Source organism: Eschscholzia californica, unplaced genomic scaffold (genome assembly GCF_041429995.1).
Source record: "Eschscholzia californica isolate CP2 unplaced genomic scaffold, dmEscCali1.0.p SCAF_2, whole genome shotgun sequence".
Taxonomy (NCBI): domain Eukaryota; kingdom Viridiplantae; phylum Streptophyta; class Magnoliopsida; order Ranunculales; family Papaveraceae; genus Eschscholzia; species Eschscholzia californica.
The window spans coordinates 58,842,306-58,860,454 of NW_028238309.1; the positions used below are offsets into that span (position 1 = coordinate 58,842,306).

The window sequence follows — 18,149 nt, forward strand, 5'->3', positions numbered from 1 at the left end:
CCATCACGTTTATTATTGTCATGTTCTTTAATCAAAACAAACGAGGTCAAATATTTAGCTGACACGGGTCTACTGATATACTTCATTTCAGAGTTGTCCATCTTTTTCTTTTTTTTGTTGAAAAGTTGTCCTTCATCATTACTCCCAAGTCCCAACAATGGGGACGTCTTTTAATTCGATCTCACCACCTAACCTTCTCCACCCAACCGTTTTCATTTAAAACCATCTCATAAGCCTTAAACTAATACCCTTCCTCCTCACTCAAAACTAAAAAAATACCACTCCCACACCCCAAGAGATTCTCTCTACTTAAGATTCCTTATGAAACATGTAATGGCAAAATGGTTGTTTTCTTGGAGACTAGGGGTGAATGTGTAGCTTCTTTCCTATATTATGAACCCTTTCTACTACAATTGGTCTACTACCCACTTACCAATCTCACCACCCCACATAGGCAAAGAAGACCCACCAATACTCACCAAAAAATCTAGAGAGAATCTAGAGATGTCTGAAATGATAGAAGAAATGAGATCCAAGGCAATTATATGCTATGGAGATGAGATTGGGCAAGAGAAAAGTAAACTTTTGCTGACAAAATTTGGTTTACCAAATGGGTTACTTCCATTAAAAGACATAGAAGAGTCTGGTCATGTTGAAGAAACTGGTTTTGTTTGGCTCAAACAAAAGACAAAATATCAACATAAGTTTGAGTCAATTGGGAAGTTAGTATCTTATGGTCCTATAGTTACTGCTTTTATTGAGAATAATAGAATCAAGAAGCTCACTGGTGTTAAAGCTAAAGAACTCTTGATTTGGGTCACTTTAACTGAAATTTATGTCGACGATCCTCCCACCGGAAAAATTACCTTCAAGAGTTTTACTGGTATATCCAAATCTTTTCCTGTGTCTGCTTTTCAGATTGAAGATGTCAAGAAAGACAATAATGAATGAAGAACTAACTAGGTAAACAGTAAACTAATATCGTTGTATCCAAAAGTATTGAGTTTGAACCCTAATGGTGCTTGTGTTACGCGCCTGGGATATTGACTCATGTAATTGAATAAAAGAACAAAACTTATGAACCGAAAAGGTCGGTCGATTTCTGCTTTTAATGGTATTTGTGTTTATGGTGCATTTGAGTAAGTGTTATATTTTTCTCGTATGTTAGATGAGTATCTTATCATTATCATTTTGGTATGTATCGTTACGTTTTTCTCTTTTCTTTGTCATCAAATTTGAACGTTTACCGTTCATTCATAACCAAACCAAGAAACACAATGGGTAGCACTGATTCAGGCTACTTTAATAGAATAGGTCGGACACCGACAGATGCCCACCCTTTACCTATATAAGGTTCAATACCGAAGCAAAAAACGTTTTGGGATTATTTTCTAGCACGGACTTAACTTTTTAATGGTGCTTTCGTCCGGCTGATAAGAACCTTGCCCAGATGACCCACTCTGGAAGCATACTGCCCAGAGGTGTCTGAACCACTAATATGATTGGTACAATTGGGCAAGTCCCCGCCTGACTTTCATCAGCTGACCCAGACTCAGGCAGATGGCAAGTATCGGGCGGGCCGTCAGATCAACTTGCCACCCCTAAGGAAGCTGCATCTACTTGTTGCCACCGAGACCTAGTTTTCCACAAAGTTAACCAGCCAACTGCACCATTTATGTGGTGTCCTATCGTATCTTGTTTAGAATTCAGACCTTAAATGTCAAGCACCTAATAGTGTCTCTTTTGGCAACTTTGGGTTGTTATAGTCTTCAGAAGACCAAAACTACCTCAATATGGACTTCAGGTCTTAAAGAAAACATGTGACAAACTTCATCCCCCCTCACTAGTAAATGTTTTCATTCCATTCATAGTTGACTTGGAACTTGGGCAGGCTGAATCCCAACCTAATGGGTTGGCCTAAATTCAGTATCGTTACCAGGTTTAACCTAGGCAAGGGAGTACAAGCTCCAGGTTAGAACCCAAAAGTTTAGGGACAGATTCAGCATTATCAGCTCGAGATGCACCTAATAAGTTCAACAACTAACTATCTGCTATTTTGAAGATCAAATGTCCAAATGCTGTTGATAGAGATCATTTTACTGTAATACTATTATACAAAGATTATTACAAGAACAAGCAGTTAGCAGTCTTTACCAAGATATAACAGTCGCTCCTAACATCAAAAGCCCAAACTTGATCCTGAATTTCAGAAAAGATTGAACTGCAACATAATGCATCCATTGTAGGATCCAAAATTGTAAGTCGACTTGTAACGTTGTACATTCTGTTAGCTAATCCCATTTTATAGCCTGAAATAAAAACAAACCTAATGTTAGAAAAACAACGTCAACTTCTAAGGAAAAAGATTATAATATAAGAATATGTATAATACAATATCTGAAGACACTCAAGTTTTATGATCTTTCAGAATGTGACTTACTCATCAGCATCAAAACAGTTTTGGAGCTAAGTAGTTCGCATCTGCCAATCCACCAGAGTAACCCATGGACTGGCTCCGGTTTGGGTAGTAGGGGCTGATCCAACCAAGCCAAGTAGTTGGGTCCAAATAGAGCACAAGGGGAAGCAGCAGCTACAGAAAAACAGTTGCTCTTCTATAGCTGCCTTTTACAGCTTTAAATAGTATATGTTGTGTTATGGCATGGGAGGGGGTGGTGGTCACTTTCTAAATGTGAGGGAAAGCCTTATTACCCCTTGAGCTAGCTTTCGGGGTGAGATAGGCTTGAGACCAGTTTGGGGTAAATGGAGCCCATAGACCACACCAAGAAATGGTATCAGGGCCCATGTTTCTTAACAATGTAGGTTCCTTGTGGACCCAGGAGAAAGATAGTCTTCCAGGCCCAATACATGAAGGAAAGGATTGTTGGTGTTAATCCCAAATTGAAGGGGTGGTGGTCACTTTATAAGTGTGAGAGAAAACCTCATCTTTTGAGCTAGCTTTTGGGGTAAGATAGGCCCAACACCACTTTGGGGCAAGTAACACCCATGGACTACACCCACATCCACAATAAAATATTCTATTTTAAAGAAAAATAGCGAGAGATTTGGCCGAGTAACTTAGGCTCGTGAACGGGCAACTCGGGGATGGCGGGTACAGCCTATTCCCGTCCCAAATTGCTTAATTTTGGAGCAAGAGGGGAGGATGAATTATATTAGATGTTCCTAACAGTGTATACACAAACTTTTCACCTGTTTGAGAATGTAACTCAATAAGGGCAATAGAATGTTGAAAGGATTATACAATAGTAAGATTTCATAATACCTGAGAAGCTATTACCCATTTCCCATCAAACCAATCCTGATGGGGCCTTAATAGGGAATGTTCATACTCCGATTCTTCTTTTGTTTCCTTGAAGTAGACCATGTACCTCTGGCCTCGGAGAACTTTCGATATCACACCACACCACCACCCATCATTGAGTTGAGCATCAACTTCCTGTAATAAATTGTAAGAATCGACTTCGGGAGTATCAGGTGGAAATGGTCTGATATGCTTAGCTTCTGCTTCTTCTCTCAACTGTTCTTTACCATCTTCTGTTCTTAAATGCTTGTATTCTATAATGTATCGTTCCTCTTCAATCTTTTCGATAATTGTCGCAGCAAACCAAGAACCAGCGAAGCCTTCTTCGTCAGTAGTAACCTCTACCAACATCCCCTCGTTAAATCCGTTTTGAAAAGATTCTAATCCACACGAAAAACTCTGCCAAATAATTCAGAAACAAAATGGTAAATAATGGTTTCAACTAATAAAAGTGAGAAAAAGAGGACATCAGAAACCTATGAAGCACCATTAAACCAAAACCTAATTTTAAGACTTGGGTACACTTTAAAAGTTGATTGAAGATCGAAAATTTTCCGATAACCGAATTATAAAGTTAGCATGCTTCAAATTTCATACTACATTTCTTGTACAAATTTGTTTAGGTACTTTGGATTGAAGTTCTTTCAATTTGGATTTAAATCACCCAAGAAAGTTAATCAAACTAAAGATCTAATTCCTAAACACTAAACAATTATAAGCATCATCTAGAAAGCTAAACTCATCACTGAAAAACAAAGACAATCAACAAAACCAAAGAAAAAAAAACAAATTTGAAGAAACCCTAAATTCTGTACCTTCTGGTGATTGTTCTCTTCCAAGGGTGGAACCCATGACCCATTAACCCATTCTCGGTGACACCTAATTTCCGACCTAGAAAACTCAATCTGCTCCTTTGAATCTCTGAAATAAACAGAGTACTTACCATTTTCAAGAACATCAATTACTACCCCTTCCCACCAAGCATCTTCATGAAATGCATTAACCTTATCGTTCACATTCAAGCTCCAATCATTACTTTCTCGAGGAAGAAGTGGTCTTATATTAACAAAATCTACGAATTCCCTCAGTTTCTTTGATGATTTCTCATTTGCTAACAAATTATGGTACTCAATGAACACTTTCTTCTTCTTGTTAACAGGTCTTAAGACTGTTCCAGTAAACCATGCACCTCTAAAACCCTCTTCTTCTGTACAAACTTCAACCTCTGATCCTTTAGCGAAGTGGGTATCCGCCATTTTTTCTCTGTCCCAACTACACCAAACTAGAGAGAGAAACTAAATAGAGAGGGTTTCTGCTCTTTAATCATTGCTTGTTGGCGGGAGCTGAGAGACAAGGCATAAGCCGTTGGATTACCTCGAGATTTGAAATGTATCTAATCGACACTGACACCACATAAATTGAATTTACCCAGAATGCCTTCAATACGTATTCGAATTGACCAAATTTACCCTTCTTCACGATGTTCTTATTTATGCGACGGATGTTTATATTTGCTTCATATACTAAAAATGGCGTCTCTAACTGCAAATGGGTTGACTGGAACTTCATCAATTCTTCCTACCCAACCTAGTAAATTTCGTTCTCATTCTTCCTCTGTTTCTTTTGGAGAAAATAGAGGCGTTTCTAAGAGATGGGTATCATTCAGAAAGGGGATTAAGAGTTTGAAAGATTCAAGAGTAAAGGCAACTAATTCATCTGGACTTTATTCATCTCAAACATTTGATCTCACTGTGAAGAACGTAGATTTAGTTCTTGAAGATGTTAGACCTTACCTGATTGCTGATGGAGGAAACGTTGATGTAGTTTCTGTTGAAGATGGAATCATCTCTCTTCAACTTCAAGGTTAGCTAAAATTTTGATTTTTTTTTTGTGAGTTAGGTTCTTTTTGAAGTTGAAATTATAATGAATTTAGTGAATTGAGGTTTGTGCAAAACTGAAATCTATATTATTTGATAAATTTGGTAGCTTGAAATTGAAAACTGACTTTTGGGTTCTATTATGAATTAGGGTTTCTTAGAAATTGGAATTTAGATTGTCTTAGAGAATTTTTCCCTTTTATAGGATTGTAGAAATGGGAACCTGAATAATTAGATGGAGATTATTAATTTAGCCAGTAATTTTTGTTGTTTGTCTGAATTGAGTGGGTTTCTTGTGTTTTTCTTTGATTTTTTAGTGCTTTGTATGCAAATTTTCATGATCATATACTAGCCAAAAGGGATCTTATTAGGGAGGAACTAGAAAAATTTGGTACCATAAATTAAAAGGTCTAACATGGATAACTTAGAGATAGGGTTGTTGTAAGAGATAGTGAAATTCTTAGCCATCTTCGTTCGATTTGGTTTCGGGTTTCGTAAGACATAGTCATAATATTGTTGTTGATTAGTGTAGATACTTGGTTGTAGAACAACACGGATTCTTTCGAAGCTTTCTAAATTTGTATAAATGCTCTGGGCAGTGTAGTTGGTTCTTCACCAAATGGGTGACTCAATTGCTCCTAAAGATTCTGCACACTGCTTTCATTCGTTTTGCCTGTGAAACTAAACATGATATCCTTCCAGTGTTTAGCCCTTCTACTTGTATCGAGAAATAAGAAAGAAAAGAGACTTCGACCTATAGGTTGAGGAAGAAAATTGTATTAGAGAGCTAGTATCGGTGTCGGATATCAATACTCGTATCTCTATACTCTGTCCACATTACGTAGGTTTATCCCGTAGCTAATCGCCACCATAAAACTCGTTATTTCACCTTGTATTTGATGTCCTAGCAATGACACAAATTCAATATATCACTCAAAGCACATAAATTTGAAGAGGCGTCAATTTTATGTTACCCGACTCTTTTTGTGTGGCTTCCATTGTCAACTAAACCTCTTTTTATATATTTATTTTTTCAGGAGCTTGTGGAAGCTGTCCTAGTTCAACAACCACCATGAAGATGGGAATCGAACGTGTGTTGAAGGAGAAATTTGGAGATTCAATCAAGGATATACGTCAAGTTTTCGATGAACAACAAAGCGAGACAACTGTGGAGGTGAAAATATTTGAAAATTAGAAAAAAAATTTGTTTACTAGCTTCAATGCCAATTAACAATGCTATGATCTTACAGGCAGTGAATGCTCATCTCGATATACTTAGACCGGCAATTAAGAACTATGGTGGAAGCGTGGAAGTAATGTCTATTAACGGAGAAGATTGCGTCGTAAAATATGACGGGCCAGAATCCATTGGATCAGGAATAAAAGCAGCAATTAAGGAGAAATTCCCGGACATAGTCAATGTTGTGTTTACTGCATAAGAAGTTGCTATCACTCAAAGCCCATGAAGTCGGAATCAGCAAATTGAGGTTCTGTTATAACAAATAATGAAAAGCCTTGAAATATTTCAATTACGTACATATTTCAACCTATTTTACGTCTTTTATATAGGCTTAGGTCACCGTCCATTGTGCTTCAAAACATTGTCTTTGCCATGTACTCAACGCGCTTGTGTAATCTTACTGTGTTTTTGACAAATTAATGTACTCAACGATCTTTTTAATTGCTTTTCATATTTCATTCTTCAAGTCTTTTACTATGGTTTGTTGCAGAACTAGAAGTGCTTTGAAACTTATGATAGAAGAACTTTCTTATGTCTGCTATGTAGTTTGTTTCGATCTTCTGCCTCGTTTACTTGCATGACTAGTTCAACAAGAACCCAAAAGAACTTGAAAATCTTCGATAACGAGGATCCAATAAATTTACTGAGACAGTTGATTGAAAATGTGGACTAAGGTGATTCATCCATCTCACTAGGAGTGTCTGTTACTGATCTTAGCCAGCGAGACAAACTGATTAAGAATGGGGTATAAACAAAGTAACAAGTACTTGTCCAACTGATTAATCCCTGCATTTAACACCACAATCGAATTCACTTTCTGCCAAGCTCAATAAAAGTTCAAACCAACAGAAGAGGTTTAATAAAATTTGATTCTTATTACCTGACCGAAGACTTCTATATCTGCTTGGGGATACGACCAGAGATGAAATAGCCTGAAAAATCAATGAAACTCAGAAAATCAGTCCGACTAGAACACCTTTTCAGGTTTATCATTCTGAGAGGGAAGATGAAGGATAAGATCTTACTTGATAATGGGAATCTCAGCTAAAGGACAACCAAAACCAATAATGCAAGCTAAGGTAAACCCTAGCCATGTCCCATCCAGGAAGAACCATATAAACTCGGCGAGTCCAAATAGTATGTAAGCTTCACTGTAAGTTGGTACTCCAGCTTTGTACATTTCAGCACTCAATTCTATGAAAATCACCAGTGTTCTATGATTTAAACACAGAATCAAGAACTTGATTAGGACCTAGTAAGAATCAAGAATTATTACAGATTTTCTTTTATCTTTTTTCTTGAAATTACTGTCTTGAAGTATGAAATGAAGTTGAACTAGTAACTCTGAAACTCACATTAGTGAAACTGTTGTTTTTTCCAAGCTTCCTTGTGGAATTTTCGACGGGGAAGAAACCTTTTGATCCAAGAATAGTTGCACCAAGCCGACGACACTGTAAAACACTCCAAGCAGAGGAGGAACCTAATTGAAGAAGATTGCAGAATCAAGAAAAACAAAGATGAAAAACTACTTGATGATACTGATAGAACAGTAACAGAAAAAACTAAAAAACAAGGAAGATTACCCAGATGTTTGTATGAAGTGGGCCGATATCGATCGACCCGTTTTGGTAGATTTGAAGGTTGACATTTGAATGAATTCCATCAAGAAGAGGACCTAAGAAGAAACCTGAACCAAAAAGAGAAAGAGAAATAGGTTTCCAATTGATTATGGAACTTCTTTTGCTTTCTTTTCTTATACTGCAGATGGGTTTTTTGAGTTGAATTTTATTGGTGTTCTCTGGAAGATGTGGATGAGGACTGAAGGGGAAATTAGCAGAAGTATAAGAAAAGGAAGAGAGCCCTAAAGTTTGGATTTGCATAGTTTTCTTCTAAAAATTTGGAAGCTCAGAAGAGTTTATTTCCATTCACTCAATCTAGGACTAGTACACATGTGGTGTTATATTATTCAGCAATGAAATAGACAACTAGGCTAATGAGAAACTGGATAATGGCCTAAAAATCCCATCATTTCACATAGTGGAAACCTAAAGGTTTTCCAAATGCTACAGTCACTAGAGTCCAACTCAACCTACTGATGGCACAATCTGTATTTTAGTGGTGTTGGTTAAACTTTCAAAAGTAGTTTATAAAAGTATAGAGTACGGGATTCACATCATCTTCTGACTAAAACTGTCAGTCAAATTATGAGAGAAACAAATATCTCTTTCAAAATAATGCACCGGTCTTCTACGTAGCTTTCAAAGCCCAATGAGTTTGTAGAAAATTATGAACGTTTTCAACTAAGATTTGGATCTTGCTCTCTGCGACATGGAAACACACATGTTACCACTCAATCACAGTGGTTATCACCTCCATTCTCATCCAAAAATATGAGTGTTGAGTACGATACTTCCTAGTAATTTGATCAATCTCATTTAGTTAGTTAGTGCTCATTTGGTTATCAGTTAATCAGATTTGACTTGAATTAACGTAGGAGACTACCTTGTTCTGGATCTAAAATTCAACATGTTTACGTTTATCTCCTCATCTTCGACTTCACTCACCATCGCTACAATTTTCGACCACCTCCACATTTGAAGGTGGTGGTAGGAAGTTATGTATTCATAAGCTCAAAATTTAATTGCAGTTCAAGAGGTCAAAATTTCCATAGCATGAAACAGAACTTAGGAGGAATCAATCAATTCCAACTCATGGAATTAATGTTGTAGAAAGATCTAGAGACATTTGCTGAAATAGAAGGAGTCAAGTGGTTGATGCAACACAAGCAGTTCAAGAATTAACATCTTTTTGTCCCAGGAGCCATAGAATCTAAAAACCTAGTTACTTAACCAAATCTCAATAGTTCCTTACAAAAAAAAAAAACAGATTCTTAACTTAGTAATATAATCATTCCTTCCCTTTAGTTTCTCTTTAACTAGAATCTAGAAAAATTCTTAAATTTCGTTCTTACAAAATACGCCTAGAATAGCAGTCGAGATACATGTTTTATTAAATTCTTCCTTAGCTTTGGTTCTTTGATAGAAGTATCATTCATCCACGAATTAAAGTAACCACGACATAATATCTCGCCATATTTCTTACTTTGGAGCATGACAAAAATGAGGGTGTCCGTTACACTTCATCCCGTAAATACACGACAAAAATATAATGATATCTATACCCGAAATAACTTTATGGTAGACCCTCAACCGCCTCTTTCCAGAAAAAAGAATAACAATGTAATAAGCAACCCAACTGTAAGGAATGTGAACAAAGATTTCTAGGAATTGTCTCATTACGACAGTACGTATAGTCCATTGTGCCTATCTCTCTTTGAAATTGTCTGACAAACATGATTGTGTTTATCTATTTACAAATGTAAATAAACAGATGGTTGGGGGTAATCTATATTGATTGAAGACATCCCTTATATACTCTTCGAATAATGCTAACTGGCCCGACAAAAAGTGGCTTGAATGGTACAACAAGGTCAAATTTACACACGACGTCAACAATTTGGCATTGTCCGACCATACAGACTATCTTTTGTCGGGCCACATAGCATTTTTCATATTCTTTTCCTTTTGATTAAGTTATAAAATATAGAATCGCATGCATGTTTTACGTGTTCTTTATCAAATTATGAGATCTATAAAAAGGAGGTAGAGAATTACAAACAAGTTCATATCAAAAGCTTTAACCTTAACCTGCAACTCTGCATCTAATATTTCACCTTTTCATCTCTTTAAATAAAAATGATAGATCAAGTTATACCCATAGTCGCTACTAGTGAAAGATTAATCACAATACTTAGCATCGATGGAGGTGGAGTTCGTGGCATAATTCCTGGAACTATATTAGAATTCCTCGAGTCTCAACTTCAGGTATTTCTTCTCTTTCTCTCAGTTATTATGAATGAACAGGGACGGAACCAGAATGCAGACACAACGGGCTAGAGCCCTAGGCCCTAGACGGGAAGAGTTCCGATATTTCTTCAATATAGAGATAGCACATTGGCCTTCTATTTGACCACACATTTCAAACAACTCCGCACTCAAGATAACTTTGTTTCCCAACAACTTCGTAAATAACTTCTTTCGCCAAATCCCAATAGGAAATAAATATGGTATGACGCAAATTTTGTGAAATTATTATTTTGATTATGTCATTAGAGCTAAACGAAAATTATGCGATTTTTGTTGTTGATGCTCTATTTGCTTGACAAACAGAACATTGATGGGGAGGAAGCAAGACTTGCAGATTATTTCGACTTGATTGCAGGGACAAGCACAGGCAGCCTCATAACAAGTATGCTAACTGCACCTAACCCCGAGAATCGTCCTCTCTTTGCTGCAAAAGATATTGTGCCCTTCTATTTAGAAGAATGCCCAAAAATATTTTGTGAAGATGCCAAACCAGCCGAACAATTTGCGAGAAGGTAAATTAAATAAAAATCAATTTTCTCCGAGCCAGTAATTTCAAACATGGATTGCACACCAGTAATGTTGTGAAACTCACTTCAGTAATTGAACTGGTCACATGTATATCTCTCCATTAGAGAGACCAGAGTTCGATCTTAACGATATAAAATGGGTCTTTTTTTCATTAATGCGTTTTCATTTTTGTGATGTGCTAAATAGTTATAAAGAATTACACAAGGACGACAAAGAAGTGAAATGGAGGTGGAAGAATACGTTTAGTTGGAGAGGTACATTTGGGTATTTAAAGGAGAAAGCAAGTGCTACTGCGGAATTTGTCTTCACTAAATCTTTTCTTGGGATAATTAAGGTTTACGATAGCAAGTACGATGGAGAACATCTCCGTACAAAAGTGAAAGAGCTTCTTGGCACAACAACGTTAAATCAAACCTTAACAAATGTACTTATTCCTAGTTTTGATATTAAACTCCTTCACCCGATTATCTTTTCCTCTTTCCAGGTACGTACATTCTCATTATTACTATTAATAAAGTTCTTTTGCTTTTTTATGTTGCTATTTCGATCTAGTAATTGCGTATTTTTATTCTAAATATGTACTAGGCGAAAAGACATCCTAGTAAAAATGCACTTTTGTCAGATATAGTTATCAGTTCTGCAGCAGCTCCTTATTACCTTCCCCCATATAAGTTCGAGTGCGACAAAACAACTTATCATCTAGTTGATGGTGGTGTTGCTGCAAATAATCCTGTAAACTCATTTCTCGAACTTTTTTATGTAATATTTTTAAAAAAAAAACTTGAGAAGAAAATGTGATAAATTTGGTCTTTTTCTTTACAATCAGACATTGCTTGCAATACTAGAAGGGAAGGAAAATATGGAAGATACAGAAATGAGTCCTAAAGATACTTGTAAATTTTTGGTTCTATCCTTGGGCACGGGCTCGGCGAAGACAGAAGGATATGAATGCGAGGACGATAAAAAGTGGGGTCTGTTCGGATGGTTTTATCCTGTTACTGCTAAAGGCACCCCTCCCCTGCTTGATGTTTTCTCTAACGCGGTAGACGACATGGTTAGCATTTATACGTCTTTCTTCTTCAAATCCCGCGGTGGTATAGACAAATATCTTCGCATTCAGGTAATAGCAAAAGAAAATAAATATCAAACTTCGTTGATAACCATGTTACATTGTTCGACAAAGTTGGTCGACCACAACCAGAAGACTGACACTGTTTGCCAGGATGGTGGGCCAAGTATCGTGTAGAGAAAAGATAGTTGACCCGACCTAGCCGACAGTCACATTAGTCATCAAAACTTGGGTCGGACAGCTTTTTCGTGCTAACCATCATTTTTTATTATTTAAACCCTAAGTTTGGATAACATAAAAAGGTGTAAACTTAGTGTAAGAATACTAGTGATCTCAAATCGGTATTGGTTGATATTAATCGATATATGATATAATCAATGAAACTTAAACAGGATGACAGAATGGGGCCTCATGAAACATCAACTGATGACTCAAATCCATCTAATCTGGAGAACTTAAAGAATAAAGGGTTAGAGCTCTTGGACAAACCTGTTTCAATTACAGACACTGAAAATGGCTTACAAAAACCTTTGTCGCCTGGGCGCACTAATAGAGAAGTCCTTACCGAGTAAAAACATCTATCTATCCTTTATACAATTATTTTTGAAGTGATTTAGCGAGTTGGCTATCGGAGATAACATGTTTAGTCTGAGCTAATTCTGCCGTAAACTTTCACAAAATGCAAGTTGTGACATAGAAGAACTCTATGACCGATTAGAACTCGCTAAATCATTATTTCTTTTACTATCACACATATTTTGTTGTTATCTATTAACAAATATTATTTGTGTATTTCGTAATGTAGGTACGCGAAAATATTATCAAGTGAAAAAAAACATAGATCGATGCTTAATCAGTTTGTGAAGGACCGGAACAACGCCTAATCATAGATTAAGTGAGTGGATATACATTATGTGTGTTTTAAAATAAAATAATTAGGTTTATTTGCTTATATATTATGTGTGTTTTAAAATAAAATCATTAGCCGTTAATGCTAGGTTTATTTGCTTGTATATTTTGTGTGTTTTAAAATAAAATCCACTTGAAGTGGTGTGATTATTAGTGCTTCAATCATTAACCAATAAAATCAAGTTCATTGTTCATAATGTGTACTATGCTATTCCACATAGCGACAGTTGAATAAAACTGAAGGCAACAGTTATAGAAAGGTTAAGCAACGGTTTAGAAAACTGTCGCCAAAAAGAAACTTTTTGTGGCAGATTTGCTCATTTAAGCATTATGTATCCCTGGTCAACCTGTTCCAGCAAACTGGAATGGTCGACTGAGCCCTAAAAGTGGATCAAAGAATACGATGAAGTTGGATATTGTTGCATTAGGCACGTTGCTTGCTCCCACTAAGATGTGTCGGCGTTCACTTCGCAAGTACATAGGCCGAACCGTCTGTAACACCATCACCCATTTCGAGATGTGTCATGTCGGCCCAGCATCCCCCTTTCACAGGTCATTTTGTTAGTTTCCAGATCGTCATGGCCCCTTGGTAACTTCTATTCTGGGGGTGGAAGATAAATAGAAGGAAACCGAAAAACACATGCCCTGTTGGTAACTTGGAAAATTTTCCATTAAAGAATGATCTATCTTTTGTCAATCAAGTTGAGCTTTTGATTTAGGTTCCGTCTTCCATATCATATAATAAGCAATCTGAATCAGAAACATGACCTACTTCTTTCATGTGTTGTTCAAGCATTTGAAGCCCTTCATAAACTAGATCAATTTGATCACAACCCATCTTATCACCAACAACAAAACTATAAACTTGATTTCTCACTTGAATCCAACTCTTTCCCGCTTCTTTCTTGTTTCCCATTCCCCTCATCAACTTTCTCAGTTTAGCGAACTCCCCCCACTTACCGTCTGCTGCATAAATGTTAGATAACATGACGTAAGTCTCGGGCCCGTTGGGCCTTAATTCCAATATTCTTATAGCAGCTAACCTTCCCAAGTTTGAAATTCCATGAGCTTTACAAGCTCCAAGAAGTGCTCCCCAAACCGACTCGTCAGGTTGGAATGGCATTTTTTCAATAAGTTCATGAGCTTCTGTAACTCTCCCTGCACGTCCAAGAAGGTCGACAACACATCCATATATCTCCTGATTTGGTTTAATAGAATAATCAGCAACCATTGAATCAAAATACTGCAATCCTTCATGAACAAGTCCTGAATGACTACAAGCACTTAGAACCCCCATAAACACAATTTGATCTGGTTTGATACCTGAATTCACCATTTTATCAAACAATCTAATTGCTTCTCTTCCATATCCATGAGACCCATATCCATTCATCATTGAAGTCCAAGAGATAAGATCTCTCTGAGGCATCTCGTCGAATATCCTACACGAATCACTCACGTTTCCACATTTCGAGTACATATCAATAAGAGCATTAGCTAGTGCCATGTTGCTTTCAAGGCCTCTTCGAACAATCCCTCCGTGAACTTGTTGCCCACAATACAAAGCTGCGAAATTAGCACATACAGCTATAACACTACTAAATGTAAAGCAATTCGGGCTTAGACCTTCTGAAACCATTTGAGAAAACAAAAGAAGACAGAGATGAGAACCAGATCTTTCGAACCCGGCAATCAGAGTGTTCCATGTTATTAAATCTCTGACAGGAATTTCGTGAAAGAGTTGATACGCCTCAGACATACAGCTACATTTGCAGTACATATCAACTAATGAGTTTCCAACAGGAAGATCATAATCGAATCCGTGTTTAACCAGAGTTGCATGAACTTGCTTGCCGAAGGTTTGGGACCTTATTGAAGCACAAGCTTTAGTTGCAGTTGAACAAATAAATGTGCTCAATTCTACTTCCTCCTGATAGTGATGAGAACATGAGAAAATATTGAAATATTATGAGCTTTGGCAGAACTTTAGTGAAGAGAAACTTAAACTGAAGGATCTAGGTTGGGAAATTCTATAGGCACCGTCACTTTCGCTATAGCCGCCTCCGATTACCTTTCACTTGAGCCGGTGTTGGCACCAGAGTGAGGTAGGCACCCACTTCACTTGATGGAGCCCTGACCAGGCGAAACTTAAACTCCCGGATTAAAAGACGCCCGTGGTGCCTACGAATTTCTATACGTTTAATCCGTAAAGTTTAGTTATTATATGGGCCTCATTGGAACTTAATCAGGCCCAATAAGAGAATGTAATGGGCTAACGAGGATCCGTAAGAAATTATAAGAAGTTTATGGGCCTAGGTTTTAAAAGTATACCTGTAGCATTTGCTGGAAAACTTGAAGCCCTGAAAAACCATCACCTCTATCAGTATACCTAGCAATCATAGTAGTCCAAGTAACAGCATTCTTGACTTGAATCCCTTGAAAAACCATGCATGCATCATCCATGTTCTCACTACATGTACCATACATATCCATGAGTGCATTCTCAACATACATAGACCCATCCATACCATACTTAATAGTCAACCCATGAACCATCTTCCCATAATAACAACAATCCATCTCTCTACATACTTTTAAAACACTTGAAATTGTAAAAGAATTTGGTTCAATTCCTTCTCTTATCATCTCATAAAAAACCATCCATGCTTGATTGTATCTGTAACACAATGTATATCCACATATCATGGCAGTCCATAAAACAACATCTCTGTGGGGAATTTCGTCGAACAACTTACGTGCTTCTTTCACAAATCCCTTTTTACAATATGAAATTATCAAATTTGTTGCTAAAATTTGTTTTCCATTTGGTATGTTGGGTGGAATTGATGATTGGGTTGTGAATTTATGAGTGCCCAAAACTGGGAATTTGAGAGTATGGAAATTAGACGTGAGAAAAAGTTTTCTCACACTCATCTCTATCTTGGATCATGGGATGGGAGTTCGGGTTTGGGTTGTGGTATCTGCCGTTATATTCGGGTATTTCTTTTCAGACAAATTCACCACTGGTGATAAGGGGTGGCAATTTGGTCCGAACCGGCGGTTTTTTTCCAAACCCGTCCCTAATGGAATGGGTTTTACCGACCCGTTTATTAAACGGTTCGGGTTTGGTATGAAGTTAAAAATAATAATCGGGTTCGGGGCGGGTTTGGTATCAGATAGTAAACTCCGCCCCGAACCGATTGGTACGAATATATTATATATATGTTTTATTTAAGGTTATGTTTCTAAAAATTTAGTCTTATATTATCAATGTAACTATGTTATGTTTTATATTATTTAAGTAGTTGTAGTGTTTATGATTGATATACTCAAAATCTTATAAAATTTTGTTAACGATTGTTATGTTACTTCAAACTAGAATAACTGTTGTGAAACAAAATATATTAAACGGGGCGGGGCGGGGCGGTGATGGTTTAGCAAATTTTAACTGGGGCGGGTATGGTAATTGAATATCCACCCCGATTAATTATTGGGACGGTAATGGTAAAACCCGTTTGCTAACGGGACGGAGTTGGGAAGGGGATGAGCCGTCCCAAACCCGCCCCGCTGACATCCCTAGGTGATACTAAACTGACTCCTAGTACATAGTCGGTCATAAATGGTTTTCTTCAACAAAAATTTTGTTCCTCTTTCCATGTGCTCCCTCCTCCGGTCCTGTGACTGATGTGACGGCTTCTCACTTGATCATATTCTCTCCATACACGGGCTGCCCAGGTTAAGCCGTGGCATATTTTTATTTTTTTTTTTTTGAAGTCAAGGGAACAAATTCCATTAATAAGTGAATAAATCAGTTTACATGGATGAATTCTTATTTCTCTCCTCTGAAAACTTCATGAGAGTTACATACCTTTAAACACAGACACTATCGGGATCCTAAAGATCCGAGAATAAAGACCCTGAAGATCTGACAAAAAAATCCTAAAGATTAGTGAAAGAAGACCCTAAAATTCTGACAAAAAAAACTAAAACTAGATTTTTAACAAATATCAGGGTTGTAGCTCAGTGGTAAGGGACTTGGTCTCGGTGTTCAAGTAAGATGTTGTCACATAAAGACTGGGGGAGGGAGGAATAGAATTTCCCTTTTCTCAAAGAAATTAAATTTTCAAAAATGATTGAACTACACCTAGTGTACACTCTTGCACCGCCTATCGTATATGACCGAATAAGACAAGGAGTAATCTTGTTATTTATATCCTTTGACGAATAATCTTGTATTTTCAAAGGATATAAATAACTAAATTACTCCACGCCCACTCTTGTGCACCGCCTATCGTGCATGACCGAATAGTCCCACATGGGCCGGAGAAGGAATAATTAACAACCAAGAATATGATGTGTAGGTCCTCTCTACTCATTCCCAATTGATTTTGGATTGGATGACCACAAAGTTAAATGAAGAAGGTTGCACAATATTCATAGTCTTCAAGTGTTAGGTTTTTTTTTCAACACCATTTGGCTTAGTGGTTGCTACCCATTCCTCTTACGAGAGATCTCAAATTCGATGTCTTTGAGATGGTAGTTATTGAGTTTATCCAATATATGATGTATTTTTTATATGAAAAATTCATGATGTAATATGTTTGTGATGTATCAAGGCGTTTAATGATATAACGACTCTTGAGTCCATTTCAAAAAAAATGCTAGGTTGTTTTTCTTGTTACGTATATTTCGGAAAATACATTTTAGTGAGCTCATTCTACAGCCTTTATGATCAAGCTATCCGAAAATATCATTTTGGTCTTGACAAATATGGGAAGAAAATGATATGAAATTAATTATGTCATAATTCATAGACAATGCACGTTTAAATAGTCAAATCCGTTAAGTAGAACTACAAATTTTAGCTCGCTTCGGGTCACGTCGGCACGCGCTGTCCCTCGTTAACTCCATCTTAACACAAGCTAGCTTCTCTTAAAATGTTTGTTGATGGACGTGGAGTTTACATAGCCAAACCAAATGAATAAGAAAAATTGAATGGAAACAAGCTAGTATAATATTTGTCTTACTAGACAAATATTATAGGGTAATAGAAAGACTGCATTATTGGCATTTATAATATTTGTCTTACTAGACAGAAGAAAAATTGAATGGAAACAAAATTCATCAACTTGGGCCTGTACATACCTAAATGCATACCTTATTCTTCTGTCTTTCCTGCCTTCAGAATTATCCCGACTTCATTTTATCATATTTCACTTTCAACCAACAGATTTTGGGATCTACAAATTTAACCAATATATGCAGATATATAGAGATGACT

The 18,149-nt window shown here is 36.9% G+C and overlaps 6 protein-coding genes across 9 annotated transcripts; 3 read left to right on the forward strand and 3 right to left on the reverse strand.

Annotated features, from left to right (window-relative positions):
- Positions 1 to 406: 406 nt before the first annotated feature.
- Positions 407 to 1,162, forward strand: LOC147559634 (uncharacterized). The gene has a single exon (XM_086661532.1). The coding sequence runs from the start codon at positions 505 to 507 to the stop codon at positions 949 to 951; it is 447 nt and encodes a 148-aa protein (XP_086517658.1). The 5' UTR covers positions 407 to 504; the 3' UTR covers positions 952 to 1,162.
- Positions 1,163 to 2,030: 868 nt separating this feature from the next.
- LOC147559635 (protein AGENET DOMAIN (AGD)-CONTAINING P1-like) lies at positions 2,031 to 4,849 on the reverse strand. The gene is made up of 3 exons (XM_086661528.1): positions 4,135 to 4,849; positions 3,281 to 3,718; positions 2,031 to 2,309 (listed from the first exon to the last, which is right to left on the reverse strand). The coding sequence occupies exons 1-3, from the start codon at positions 4,573 to 4,575 to the stop codon at positions 2,292 to 2,294; spliced, it is 897 nt and encodes a 298-aa protein (XP_086517654.1). The 5' UTR covers positions 4,576 to 4,849; the 3' UTR covers positions 2,031 to 2,291.
- On the forward strand, positions 3,442 to 6,902 carry NFU1 (NFU domain protein 1). Its single transcript, XM_086661531.1, has 3 exons — positions 3,442 to 5,182; positions 6,234 to 6,370; positions 6,447 to 6,902. The coding sequence occupies exons 1-3, from the start codon at positions 4,753 to 4,755 to the stop codon at positions 6,633 to 6,635; spliced, it is 756 nt and encodes a 251-aa protein (XP_086517657.1). The 5' UTR covers positions 3,442 to 4,752; the 3' UTR covers positions 6,636 to 6,902.
- LOC147559637 (insulin-induced protein) lies at positions 6,668 to 8,385 on the reverse strand. Of its 2 annotated transcripts, none has more exons than XM_086661529.1 (5): positions 8,020 to 8,385; positions 7,792 to 7,916; positions 7,462 to 7,650; positions 7,317 to 7,368; positions 6,668 to 7,222 (listed from the first exon to the last, which is right to left on the reverse strand). In XM_086661529.1, exons 1-5 carry the CDS (start codon positions 8,314 to 8,316, stop codon positions 7,106 to 7,108), a joined length of 780 nt encoding a protein of 259 aa, XP_086517655.1. In that variant the 5' UTR covers positions 8,317 to 8,385; the 3' UTR covers positions 6,668 to 7,105. The 2 variants fall into 2 exon arrangements, with proteins under 2 accessions (XP_086517655.1, XP_086517656.1); XM_086661530.1 differs by having other exon boundaries at positions 7,792 to 7,887; positions 8,020 to 8,372.
- A 1,702-nt stretch (positions 8,386 to 10,087) lies between these two features.
- Positions 10,088 to 13,062, forward strand: LOC147559638 (patatin-like protein 4). 3 transcript variants are annotated; one of them, XM_086661534.1, is made up of 7 exons: positions 10,088 to 10,320; positions 10,666 to 10,874; positions 11,077 to 11,374; positions 11,476 to 11,622; positions 11,717 to 12,010; positions 12,352 to 12,527; positions 12,765 to 13,062. In XM_086661534.1, the coding sequence occupies exons 1-7, from the start codon at positions 10,192 to 10,194 to the stop codon at positions 12,841 to 12,843; spliced, it is 1,332 nt and encodes a 443-aa protein (XP_086517660.1). In that variant the 5' UTR covers positions 10,088 to 10,191; the 3' UTR covers positions 12,844 to 13,062. The 3 variants fall into 3 exon arrangements, with proteins under 3 accessions (XP_086517660.1, XP_086517661.1, XP_086517662.1); XM_086661535.1 differs by having other exon boundaries at positions 10,121 to 10,320; positions 11,717 to 11,944; XM_086661536.1 differs by lacking the exon at positions 12,352 to 12,527 and having other exon boundaries at positions 10,121 to 10,320; positions 12,765 to 13,018.
- PGN (Tetratricopeptide repeat (TPR)-like superfamily protein) lies at positions 13,008 to 16,101 on the reverse strand. Its single transcript, XM_086661533.1, has 2 exons — positions 15,200 to 16,101; positions 13,008 to 14,798 (listed from the first exon to the last, which is right to left on the reverse strand). Exons 1-2 carry the CDS (start codon positions 15,800 to 15,802, stop codon positions 13,584 to 13,586), a joined length of 1,818 nt encoding a protein of 605 aa, XP_086517659.1. The 5' UTR covers positions 15,803 to 16,101; the 3' UTR covers positions 13,008 to 13,583.
- Between the last annotated feature and the right edge of the window lie 2,048 nt (positions 16,102 to 18,149).

What these genes read in the sequence shown, in the direction of transcription:
- LOC147559638 (XM_086661534.1), top strand. Translation starts at nt 10,192, where the DNA reads ATGATAGATCAAGTTATACCCATAGTCGCTACTAGTGAAAGATTAATC. An exon ending in TTATCTTTTCCTCTTTCCAG is followed by an intron (nt 11,375 to 11,475) that starts GTACGTACATTC and finishes AATATGTACTAG; the next exon opens with GCGAAAAGACATCCTAGTAA. An exon ending in AATAGAGAAGTCCTTACCGA is followed by an intron (nt 12,528 to 12,764) that starts GTAAAAACATCT and finishes TTCGTAATGTAG; the next exon opens with GTACGCGAAAATATTATCAA.
- LOC147559637 (XM_086661529.1), bottom strand. Translation starts at nt 8,316, where the DNA reads ATGCAAATCCAAACTTTAGGGCTCTCTTCCTTTTCTTATACTTCTGCT. An exon ending in CACTTCATACAAACATCTGG is followed by an intron (nt 7,917 to 8,019) that starts GTAATCTTCCTT and finishes TTCTTCAATTAG; the next exon opens with GTTCCTCCTCTGCTTGGAGT. An exon ending in GCTGAGATTCCCATTATCAA is followed by an intron (nt 7,369 to 7,461) that starts GTAAGATCTTAT and finishes TTGATTTTTCAG; the next exon opens with GCTATTTCATCTCTGGTCGT.
- LOC147559634 (XM_086661532.1), top strand. Translation starts at nt 505, where the DNA reads ATGTCTGAAATGATAGAAGAAATGAGATCCAAGGCAATTATATGCTAT.
- PGN (XM_086661533.1), bottom strand. Translation starts at nt 15,802, where the DNA reads ATGAGTGTGAGAAAACTTTTTCTCACGTCTAATTTCCATACTCTCAAA. An exon ending in TTTTCCAGCAAATGCTACAG is followed by an intron (nt 14,799 to 15,199) that starts GTATACTTTTAA and finishes CATCACTATCAG; the next exon opens with GAGGAAGTAGAATTGAGCAC.
- NFU1 (XM_086661531.1), top strand. Translation starts at nt 4,753, where the DNA reads ATGCCTTCAATACGTATTCGAATTGACCAAATTTACCCTTCTTCACGA. An exon ending in CATCTCTCTTCAACTTCAAG is followed by an intron (nt 5,183 to 6,233) that starts GTTAGCTAAAAT and finishes TTATTTTTTCAG; the next exon opens with GAGCTTGTGGAAGCTGTCCT. An exon ending in AAAGCGAGACAACTGTGGAG is followed by an intron (nt 6,371 to 6,446) that starts GTGAAAATATTT and finishes ATGATCTTACAG; the next exon opens with GCAGTGAATGCTCATCTCGA.
- LOC147559635 (XM_086661528.1), bottom strand. Translation starts at nt 4,575, where the DNA reads ATGGCGGATACCCACTTCGCTAAAGGATCAGAGGTTGAAGTTTGTACA. An exon ending in AAGAGAACAATCACCAGAAG is followed by an intron (nt 3,719 to 4,134) that starts GTACAGAATTTA and finishes ATTATTTGGCAG; the next exon opens with AGTTTTTCGTGTGGATTAGA.